A 12,156-nucleotide genomic window follows, 5' to 3' on the forward strand; every position below is an offset into this window, starting at 1 on the left:
TGGGAGAAGAGGGGGTTATAAGGAGAGGAGGCAGAAGGGGCAGCAGAGGCTCTAGCTACCTGGCCCCTCTGGGGCTTGTTGCCTGCCTAACACAGCTTCTGGCCTCTAAGGGTATGTGGAGGGCCTGAAAGGCAGTAATCAGTATTTGTGTTTCTAGAAACTCCTGTCACTACATAGCACTTTCCTGTGGCTTGTTCACAATAGCCCTGAAGGCTGGAGTCTGGGCTGTGCCCTAGTACAGAAGCCCATTTACCTCTCAGCTGCCATTCATATGCTTGGCCCCAGCAGCACTTTGCTCTTTAAAGTAGTGGGCTTGGAATACCACATTTCCCTCTTTGCAGCTCAGCTTCTGGGCAATCAGCCTGCAGTGAAAGCAGCAGGCTGAATTGCAAGCATCACGCGTGTTTCCCTAGCAGCAGTGTGATGTAAGACACCGAGAAGAATGGCTGTGCTGGGTGCTGGATGGAGACAGCCTGGAGCTGATGAGGGAACAATAAAAGTGTATTTGTCTACAGTGCCTGAGAGTTCATTGCATGTCCCCACACTCGTGATCCTATACAGTTAGGCCTGACAAAAACTAGGAGTCACACGGATTTACATACTCAGTCGCACATTAACCCCTGCACACATGTGCTCACTCACAAGTGCACAATCACACACTCATTTATACTCACAGCAACACACTCACGCAGGCAAACACACCCCCACCACACACACATGAACATACATGGTATTCACTCATCCTCAGATGTGACACTCAGATATGATCGTACACATGAATACACACAGAAACGTGCCGGTGTACATAAGCACACGAATGCATTTGTATGCATGAACACATTGTCACACAAACATGCTCATAGTAGACACATGGACATGTTGATACATTCACAAAAATGTTCACATACACAAGTGCATCCACATGCATGGGTACACATAACAGACATGAACATGCTGACACATACACATGAATGTGCTCACATAATCCACTCACATTGGAAAACATGCTCACATACACAAATTCACATATGCACACTGACACAACACACACAACATGTACACATGCAGTCACAGTGTGTGCACTTTAATACACAAACATGGTCATATATACAAACATTCAAATTCATACACTGAACATACACATTAACACATGGTTGCACATACACACACGACTCACATTCATGCATATAAATATGCTCACTTACAAGAACACAAGTACAAATGCACTCACAAATGTGAACAAACATTAACACATTCACTCACAGAACGTGCCCACATACCCAATTACACTAGCAAACTTGCTCACAGATTTGCTCACACATACATGGACATGCTTACACATTCACTCTCAAATATCCCCACATGTTGGACAATACATCTACACACACACATGAACATACATATACAAACATACCCACGTACATAAGCATTCAAAACCATGAAAACACCCTTTAACATCCTCTCTTATGCACACACATGTTCACACATAAGTACACATATGAACATGCTCACATACACTAATAGATGTACCCACGAGATGAAAATGTGCACACACATACTCACACAGACAAGCACAGTAAGTCTTTTGCACTCATTCAAACATGAGCATCCCCTCACATGATCATGTTCACTTCTTCATACTCAAGAACATGCATATACATGTGAACACAGATGTGCCACACACTGCACAAACATGTTCACATACACAGTCAACAAAACTCATTTACATGCATAAACATGCTTACGCATTCACTCACACATAGACAAGCTCAAATCCTCTCCATGCACACACTAACACATGTATAGACATGTTCACACATTCACTCAAAAACATGCTCATGCATCAATCAACCCACAAAAACACCCAATCATACTTCGACATGAATACACGCAGCTTACAGATATGCTCACACTTTCACTGCTACAAAAAGCATAATAAATATTCAGACACACAATATATTCAAATATACAAATAAGCTCACAAACACGTGCTGCCAGTTCAGCTGCACACAAACATACACAGTCACACACTGCCACACAGATCCGCTCATACCCATACATTCACACCCACACAACATACTGAAGCACACAAGCATTCACTCACATGTGAACACATTAATTCATTTTATCTACATGGACATGTACTCATATGTAGAGACATACTCACCTGTACACGAAACACACACTCAGTCATACATTCACTCTCCTGCATCCACTTGCCCTTGAACATGCTCACACATCTCATCCCATACACACTGACACAAACATGGTCACACACTCATACACAGGCATGCTTGCACACACTCACTAATTCACTTATACACATGAACGTACCCATATGCACACGTAAGCACAAATCTTGGCTCTTGTTCTGAGGCTCCTTAATTTTCAGTTTTCATCAGAAAACCGTTAGAAAAAGAGTACTTTAGTCCTTTATTTTTTCTTTGTTTTGCTCTGGTCCCTTCCTTTCAGTGTATCATGCACCAGACCTTGCTCTACGTCAATAATACAAGGGCCCAAACTGCCACCCGAGACCCACTTGTTTATCACAAAGTGCCAACACTATGATTAAACCTGAATGCTAAGGTTTTAGTTTAGCAAAAACAACTCATACATTAACATCTTTTGTCCTAAAAGAACAATAACACAGGTTCATCACCACTTCTCTAAGTGCTTGACCTTAATTAACTATGGCATCAGTGCTATCATTATTCTCACTTTGCCATGAAGACACTAAGACTGAAAGAAGTTGATAACTTACTCAAAGCCACACAGCTAGCATTTGTCACAACAGGTTCAAATCCAGGCAGTCCGGCTCCTAACTTTTATCCCAACCTACATGTAACAGTGTCTTCCTGTGTTGTAGGTGACCCTGTGACTGTGAACATAGGTATCTATGTCACCAACATTCATGAGCTCCCAAATAAGAACAAGGTAAGTGTGTCACTTCCAGCCATGGTACAGGGGACAGGAGACAGGACAAGGAACATTCATAAGCCAACTCCGGTTATTCTGACCTATATTAGAATTCACATGGAGGAACAGGGTAGGTTCTGAAAATACAGCCCCTAGAATACAATGTAAATCAGGTGAACCCTACATCACACCATATCCAAAAATTAGGTTCGATTATAAACTCAAAGGTGAAAGGCTTAGGAAGCATTTAAAAGATCATATAGGACACTGTCTTCATGTTTTGAGGTAGATCAAGATTACTTTCAGAGTTGTAGATGTAGGTCATCGGAGGAGCTCTTGCCTAGCATGAGTGAGGCCCTGGGTTCCATCCCCATCACCACAGGACAAATGAAGTGTCTTAAAAGCCAACAAACCATAAAAAGAAGTACTGGTAAGTTCAACAACATTATACTTCTGGGTAGCCAAAACTCCTGCTGCTTCAGTTTTGCAAAATAAAACCACTGTAATACGTGTCAAAGGGTAAGTCAGGGTAGACAAAGAAGTTTGCAAGCCAAAGGACTCATAATTCCTGTAGATTAATAAGAATATTTTTAAATGAACAGAGAGATGATCAGAAAATGTGAACAGGAATTTTTGTGTGAAGAAATTAAATAGCAGACGAAAACTAGCCAAAAGAACTGAATACGAAAAGAAGTGGTGCAGTGCAGAGTAAGTGTGAAACCAGAGTGTGCACAAAGGGCTCGTGTACTCCACGACACCAGTTCTGGTGAGGGGACAACATTGGAAGCCTCCATCAGCTCTTGGCTCTTGGCAGGGGGTGTAATTTGGATTTTCACTTTGTCACTGTTATAACATCCTCACTTGAGTATGCACAGAGCCTTTACGTGATTATATGCATAGTATATGCATATGTGGGATGTTCTCCAGAAATGCAAGTAAACCAATTATAATGACACACATCAAGTGGAATAGATCTCACAAATATAATATTGAGTGAAAGAAACAAATGACAAATACAGATGGTATGATTTCCTTTAAGTTCAAAACCATAGGTCCAATTAATCATCGTATCTTCTAGAAATACACAAAAGAGACAATAAAGATAGCCCAAAGCAAGGGGATTCTCATCCTGAAATCTAGAATACTGGTTCCTGGTGGGGGGTGTGAAAAGATCATGTTGGGACTAGAGATGTATTAGTAATGTTCTGTCTCTTAACCTGTATTTTAATTATAGATGGTTCATTTTGTTCTTCCTTTCAACAGTATATATTTTATACACTCACGTATATGATGTTTCACCACACACACACTCACTGAAGACAGAGTGGTAGACAACCTAAGTAACAAGTGGGACTTCCCTTTCTTTACCCAGGACTATGCGATCACGATGTACTTTTACCAGACCTGGAAGGACTCACGCTTGGCCTATCACGAGACCAACCTGAACCTGTCCCTGGATTACAGCATGCAGGAGAAGTTGTGGGTCCCTAACTGCTACTTTCTGAATAGTAATGACGCTTTTATGCAGGATGCAATTGTGGAGAATCGTGTGTTTCAGCTTCACCCAGATGGAACGGTGCGGTATGGCATCCGGTGAGTTCCCCTAAGGGTCGCAGGGCTAGCCACAGGCTTGCTTCCTCCTGCTGCATTTCCCACAAACACAATCTAAGAGACACGAGATACAGGGAATTTCATTGCCCTGCCCCTCCCCTACTTCCAGAGTTTGCCACAGAAACCCTTGGCTGGCCCTGTCCCCACACTTGGCTTCTGCTGTTCCTTTCGTCCTTTCTTTTCTTCCTCCTTCTTCATGAACTCAAAAGTTCACCCTTCAATCCCTGGCTCAAGTGCTCAGTTGGTGAAAAAGTCCTCTTGATCCCCTGGACTGAAAGACCTCTCCCTCCATCTTGACATTGTATGTATTCTGTTATTTATCTCCATGTCTCTTCTCTCCCTACAGTAGAAGAGGGAGGGAGGTGGATGCTGAACCTCGTGCAGTGAAGGAAGGAGCCCATCATCACCCTTGGTCACATTTGCACCGTACAGGGTGGGGTGGACAAGAGAGGGGCTGGTATGATGGCTGTGTGTGGTATGGATCTCTGGTCTCCAGCTCTCTGTACATACAGAACACTGATCTACTTACACCTAGCAGACAGACCCAAGGCTGTCCTCACAGCGCCATCCCTTATAGATGGTCTCTGAAGACCAGTGTAAGGTAAACTTAGCTCAGAAAATGTCCCCAAGTGGTACCTACCAGGGCTCATTGAGTTTCTTTTTCTCTGAGTGATCTTGTCTGTCTCCCTTCCTGGCTCCCTTCCTTCCTTCCTCCATCCACTTTCCCAGGAGCCAAGGCTCTGGAGTCCAAGAGTAACAACACTCGCAGGGAGCTGACCACCGATCACTCTTTAACTTAAAGGGGACACTGGCTGACTACCATCACGTGGGACATGTATGGAAAGGAGTACAGTCAGACACAGTGTCACACATGCATACACACCCTGCTCTGGGCACAAACAGAAATTGTTTCAAGGAATGACAGGAAGTAGGCTGGGCTGAAGGATGGAAGGGGTGGGACAGAGCCTTCCAGCTGAAGCAGTAGAGAGCTTTTGTTGCTCCCGGATCCTCCAAGGCTCCCCTTCAGGTCTCATGGATGCAGCACATAGCAACCTAATGCCCCTGCCCACTTGATTTACTGTTAGCCCTTCCCTGGCCAACCATGGCTATGTCCCCACATCTCTGTTTTATGCCCACTGGCATCTTGCCTGTCCTAGTGCCATATAGGCTTGCACCTCTGGCACGAGTGCAGATGTGACCCACGTCCTCATATGTACACCACATACCTGCCCTTCACACCAGATGTGCAACCTCAATGGCTTCCATGTAGCAGTTTTCTCCTGACAGCCTCAATGTGTCTTTACAAACCTGGGTCTCCTTTCTGTCTCTGCATCTACTCCCTCCCGAGGCCCTTCCCATTCTGACATCCTGTGGTTTGCCCACATGCCATACGCATATCTTGGTGTCAGTCCTGCGAGACCTCTCAGGGTCCTCATCACACTCCAGTCTTCCCTCTTTCTCTTCCCTACAAACAGATCTTCAAGGTAACTCTTTCTTTCCACCCCTGCAGTACCCTCACCGATGGGTGCTTGCCTGGGCTCCATTCACTTTTCCCTTCTGTTTTGTTTTCTCTGACAGGCTGACTGCCACAGCAGCCTGTACCCTGGATCTGCGTAAATTCCCTATCGGCCGGAAGACATGCAAGCTGGAGGTGGAGAGCTGTGCGTATTTCTCCTGTGAACGCTTCCTCTCTGCCTGGGGCTGCAGCAGTCAGGAAAGCACAAACAGAGTTGACAGTGAGAGGGACAGCATCTCTCTTCTCCTCCCTCCCCCCCATTCTCTCTCTCTCCTAAAGCTATAGATGATCAATAGATAAATGATGGAAAGCTAGATGATCGGCACATGACACAAGGGGTGATCAAAATATACAGTGAACATTTAAATCTTAAAAATATATTACAGTCAAAACAAATTATTGTGAAACCCCCCTCAAGATACCCCCCCACTACATCCAACACACTTATCCCATGGTTCTTGCCACTTTCTGAAGCAGTTCTGGAGGTCCTCTTTAATGAATGTCTGTATAAGGTGTGATCAAAACTGCAGTGAATTCTGCTACCGAGCACCATCCCACAGAAAGCAGGCTGTGAAAACACAATGGTGTGTCTTCATCCACCTTATTCACTGGATCTGGCACCCTGTGACTGCTGGCTCTTCCCCAAAGTCAAAATGACCACGAAATGTAAATGTTTTGGATCAATTCAGGACATGGAGACAGCCTCAACAACATTACTAAAGACACGAAACAGGATTTCCAGACTGTCAAAAATGGCAAGAGTGCTGAGAGAAGTATGTTCGAAGTAAAGGAGAGTATTTTTAGGGGAATTCATGATAATGTGTCTTTTACTGTAATACATTTTTGAAAACTCAATATTCGTTGTAGCTTTTTATCGTACTTCACAGATGACTGACTAGTAGATGTGTCTATATGGCATCTGGGAGCAAATGGCCTTTAGAAGGTAGCTAGCCCTCCTGGCAATTGCCACTGGACACTCAGGTAACAAGCTTGTGAACGGGAGCTTGTTATGTCTCTTTGCTGTACTCTCCCTCTGGCCTAAGAAAATACAGGGTTAAAGTTCTCCTTCCAAGTGCTCAAACTCTCTCTCCCATGCTAAGACTCGGCAAACCACAACAAAGCCCCCCAAATCATAAGTCCCAATCTTGCTTTGGTCTTCAGACTTCTCTGGCGTGAAATCTGCCTATATGTTTTCTGACATTATCTGTGTTTCTCCCCTTCTCAGATGGCTACACTGTTGAAGACATCATATTAGAGTGGGACGATGATAAGGATGGCACACACGCGACTAAGGAGCTGCGAGTCCCCCAGTTTAATTTCCTGGGGAGGGTGATTACTAGCAAGGAGGTGTATTTCTACACAGGTGGGTCTGATGCCTTCCCTCGCTCCCGTTTCTTGTCCCCTCTGCACCCCTAAAACTGCTGCAGGATTCTGCCTTGGATCCCTACACTCTCTGCTGCCTCTTTCGATTTCCCTCATTCTGGACATGTTCAGGGGCAGGGGTCTTGATAAAGCCTCAGTGGCTCACCTGGGCAAATGTGGAGAGGACATAGATGTACTTGGCTAGGTTTACAACATTCACCCTCACCTCAGGCCCAGCCTCTCGCCATCCGTTGGCAGCTTGGAAATATCTCTTGTGTGTAACACAGAGTAAGTGAGGAGGTGAGGTGAACAGAGCAGACTTGCTGTGCTGCGTGGGGCTGACACCAGCGTGTCTCCTTTCAGGTTCCTACATGCGTCTGGTAATGAAGTTCCAGGTCCAGCGGGAAATTAACAGCTACCTTCTGTACATCTATTGGCCCACTATCCTCTGCACTGTTCTCTCCTGGCTGTCGTTCTGGATGCGCCATGATTCTTCTGCAGCCAGGGTGACAATTGGTAGGTCTCGTCTCTATCCCAGGGAAGAACTTGGGTCATTTTGCTCAGAAAAAACTTCCACGAAGGAAAACGTAGAGCAGTAGGTGACTAATTGCACAGGCAAAGAAACAAGGATCTTTCCAGTATTCACTGTACAGGTGCTCAGCCAGCCACACCCAGTGGAGAGACTAACACTGGGGATGGGAAAGCAACATCACGGATGGGATCTTGGCATGTTGAGGCCAAAATTCCATTATTCATTATTTATTGAATACATAAGTATAAATAAATTTAGACCAGAAATGTGATACCACAAAAACTGATTAAGTAAGATGTGATCCAGGTCTTGGTGGTTAAAAACACATCAAAAAAGCATCTGAAGTGAGTTTGAGGGCTTGCAGGAAGCACAGGCACAAGACTTGGCAGTCATCAAAGAGGAAATAGCAGGATTAAAGACACAGGGGAACCTAAAAGTCAGTTAAATCGCAAGATGCCCAGGGCAGGACCTAGGCAGCTGAGGAAAGCAGCAGAAAGACAGCCTGGGCAGACTTGGGAAGACCTCGAACTTCATGCCTAAGCATGGAGAGTCTTTAAGGGTTTTTGAGCAAAGAATGCTTAAGAGTGGCTTGTCTTCACCATCTTTGGAGGCCAAACCCTTCCCTGTCTTTCTTTAGCAGCGCATTCTGGACCAAACCTTGATAGGTGTGCAATATTTTAGGGTTCCCAAAACTTCCCCAGTTACTTAAAGAAGAATATGTACTAGAAGACAAATAGGGCCAGGTGGGACTTGTGCAGCCATGGCTAAAGATTTGGAAGTTGATTCTCAGAGCAAGGAAGTCATCAAACCAGTGAAGCATCGGATGGGTTTAAACATGGGGAAGAGGGATCGAGAACACGTGGGCAGAGGCCCCACCTGAGAGACGGCCTTTTCTCCCTTCCCATGGGATGTAGCCCCAAAGGCTTGCCGAGAACTTCAGCCACCAAAGGAGACTTAACCTGTGCTGTTATTTATAGGCCTAATTTCCATCCTTATCCTGACCACCATCGACTCACATCTGCAGGATAAACTCCCCTACGCTGCCTACATCAAGCACATCGACATCTATGTGCTGGTGTGCTTGTGCTTCGTGTTCCTGTCCTTGATAGAGTATGCCTACATCAACTACCTTTACTTCAACAAACGATCTCGCCGCCATCGTAGACAACGCAGGAGACCCAGGAGAGTCCTTGCCCGCTACCTCTACCATGATGTAGTGGTGAGAAATGCGCAAGTTTGACTTTTTGACTGACAGTCAGCTTTCCCTGAGCACCTCTTGAGCCCAGGCTGGCCTCTTGACCCTTTCACACCTTAATCCTCACACCCATGCACAGCACACACCCACAACAGTTAACAAAGAAACAGGACTAATTTCATCATCACTCCTTTATAGATGACCACTGTCCAGCGTCACAAGGCAAGAACTGGCAGAGCTAATTTCTCCAGATCTTTGAAACAAATTTGTTCCACTTTTCTTGCTTCCAGGGCAGGTGTCAAAGCCAGAAAGGGAAGGTGGGCACAGGGAGGCTGAAAGGAAGCCAGTCACCAGAGAGGCTGGCCTGCCCATTCCTCCTTCCTTGGCTCCACAGACTCCCAAGGCTATGCTGAGGCCTTTGCCTCAAGCAATACATTAATATCCAGCACACTGCTTAGGCTGCTGCCATGACCTCCCCCTGCATGCCAACAGCTTATTTGCCCTCTTCTCAGCCCCTTGAGCTCCAGAGACCCAAGAGGAGATGGCTGTGTGTGTCAAAGAGATCGACAGTAACACTGCCAGTGCTGATGAGGAAAGCCCCCTCCCTGTCCCTCCCCCAGTATGTAGCCACCTAGGTGATAAGAAACTGATGAGCCTATCCATTATCTCCTCAAAGGATGGCCTGATTAACGTGGAAAACGAAGTCGGCTCTGGCTCTCTTCCCACCCGCCCTGCACAGGCTGGCCTGGCGAGCCCCGAAAGCCTTGGCTCTTTGGCGACCATCTCAGAGCAGGCCCCACTGGCCACCTCCGAATGCCTCAGCACATTCTCTTCCCTCTCCAGCCTGGACCAGCTGGAGGCTGGAGAGAACATGAGCTATCTCCCCTCCACCTCCCTGCAGCCCCTTCCTGGCTATAGTGGTATTACTGCTCCTACCAGAATCCGCATCCGCGTCGAAGCCCGCATCTGTATAGAGACCTATGACGATGATGATGACAACGAGGAAGAGTCCGAAGACAACTCAAGCTTGGATGAGAGCCATGGCTGTGACCCCAGAAGGAGGCCCATGGTGTCCCGTGGCCAGAGGTGTGGGCAAGAAGCAAGCTGGGACTCTGATGAGATCGAAAGCTTACCGGATGACACCAGTGTCAACAGCAGCAGCCTTGACCTTGAAGAGCAACTCGAGGATGACACTGACAGTATCTGGAGCATTGATGAGAATTCCATGACCTCTGACCAAGAGAAGGAGAGCAGCTTAGGGTCTGAGGATAGTTCCCTGAGCCCTGGGTGCTCCCTCATCGAGTTCTCATCCAAGCTCTTTAAGCCTGACTACGTCCCTAAGCTAGACAGGTGGTGCCGGGTCCTCTTCCCTCTTTCCTTTGTATTGTTCAATTTTGTCTACTGGCTGTTCGACATGTTTTAGTTCCAAGGGCCCCAGAGTGGCAGGAACACCATGATTTGCTCCCTTCACAGTTACTTTTGGCTTTATTTTTCCCTCTTTCCTTTGGTCATTTTATTTGGTACTTATCAGTTCAACACTTCTTATTATCACGAGGTGGAGAATAGTTAGATCATTCATGCTTTGACTGCCAGGGAAGGAATTGAGGAATTAGGAGTATCTCATTGATTTCTTTTCTGGCAAGAAGATGCATACCTTTTGGAACATTTCCAACAGTGGATAGGCACAGCGAGGCCCCTGGAAATGTTTAAAAGACAGAGAGGAGCCAAGTTGGGGAGCAAAGGAAAGCGCTGAGCCTTGCTCATAAACATTTCTGGAGTTTTCTTGGCTTTTAGGCATTGAATTTTCTATTTCATTACTGTACTTTGTTGTTTCTTTTCCTTCCTCGGGGCGATGGCCCTTGCTCTTTGTTTAAGGCTGTGCATGAGAAAGTCAAGCTGGGTTAGTCTGGGGTACACAGGGGAAGAGCTGGCCTAGGCTTGGAAATGCAGGAAACTGGCTATGGCAAAGTCGCCATTTGCCCATGACTGTGCGTTGTATTTTGAGTTTGGCATTGTGGTACAGAGATCGGAGGCAAACTGGAGGGAGGTGGCAGGAGCTTGTGGCAGGCAGGGGTGATGTCGGGTTAAAGAATGCACAGGCTCGGCTGGCCATTTTGGAGGGATTAGAATTTACTCTCCTGCCTGCCTGCCTGTCTCTCTCCCTCTCTCTATCTCCCTCCCTCCCCCCCTCCCCCCCCCTCTCTCTCTCCTTCAGAATGCTCGACAGTAGGGACTCAAAACTTCTGTCGAGTCAGGAGTTAGCCTTCTGTGAATTGCTCAGTTGATCACTGGTCACAGTGTAAGCTCTTGGTGAATAAGCAGTAGGCTAGGAAAGCTCACGCTTGCCATTTCACCATCTGATCTAGAAGAGCAGATGAACAACTATTGTAAATCTATATACTAACCCTTTCTATTTGTCTAGTGTATAGTTAAGTGTCAACGAGCTCAGTGACCCATCACATCGTTGGAACCTCACAGGAGCCCTGTGAGCGAGGGAATGCAAAGCATCTTGTCCCCAGTGTTCCAAGGAAAAAGTGGAACTCATGTGCCATGCTTGAAGACACTGGCTTTTACTCCCTTGCCTCCTAACTCAAATGAAGCATTCCCCTTTCTTCCCTCCCCTTTGCAAAATGAGGTGTGTTGGCAGAGCCTGCCTAGCTGTCAGGCTGCCCACCTCACTCTACAGACCTAGAGCACCTTGTCAGGAAGAGGCCACTGATCTGCCAATGAGCGTGAACCAAGCAAGTTAGCCCACATGCCAACTTGCCCAGCAGCAGCAGCAGCAGCAGCAGCAACAGCAGCAACAGCAGCAACAGCTTATTGACGGATGAGGGAGTAAGCTTCACAAAGCATTCAACCTATGTTCCTCTTCCTCCTTAGGCAGCCTCTCCTGCAGCCCCTCACCTCGTACCCACCTACTCTTCAAACTATGCTTCCGTGTCTGTGTTTCTGTGTGTAACTGGGGTGAGTGTGTGTACATATAGCCATTGGAGAAGCTTAATAGCACTATATCTATTAGTGTAA

At 46.3% G+C, this 12,156-nt stretch overlaps 1 protein-coding gene across 1 annotated transcript in view; it reads left to right on the forward strand.

Moving 5' to 3' along the window:
- Positions 1-11,324, forward strand: part of Gabrq (gamma-aminobutyric acid type A receptor subunit theta) — a 15,773-nt gene extending 4,449 nt beyond the window's left edge. The window contains exons 3-9 of the mRNA XM_010626685.1: positions 2,867-2,934; positions 4,289-4,509; positions 6,106-6,188; positions 7,269-7,406; positions 7,769-7,921; positions 8,915-9,156; positions 9,809-11,324. Coding sequence (XP_010624987.1) covers positions 2,867-2,934; positions 4,289-4,509; positions 6,106-6,188; positions 7,269-7,406; positions 7,769-7,921; positions 8,915-9,156; positions 9,809-10,555 — 1,652 coding nt within the window. The 3' untranslated portion in view covers positions 10,556-11,324. The remainder of the gene's footprint in view (positions 1-2,866; positions 2,935-4,288; positions 4,510-6,105; positions 6,189-7,268; positions 7,407-7,768; positions 7,922-8,914; positions 9,157-9,808) is intronic.
- Positions 11,325-12,156: the final 832 nt, after the last annotated feature.

The sequence above is a fragment of the Fukomys damarensis genome, unplaced genomic scaffold (assembly GCF_012274545.1).
Source record: "Fukomys damarensis isolate Sample0158 unplaced genomic scaffold, DMR_v1.0_HiC HiC_scaffold_39, whole genome shotgun sequence".
Lineage (NCBI taxonomy): Eukaryota > Metazoa > Chordata > Mammalia > Rodentia > Bathyergidae > Fukomys > Fukomys damarensis.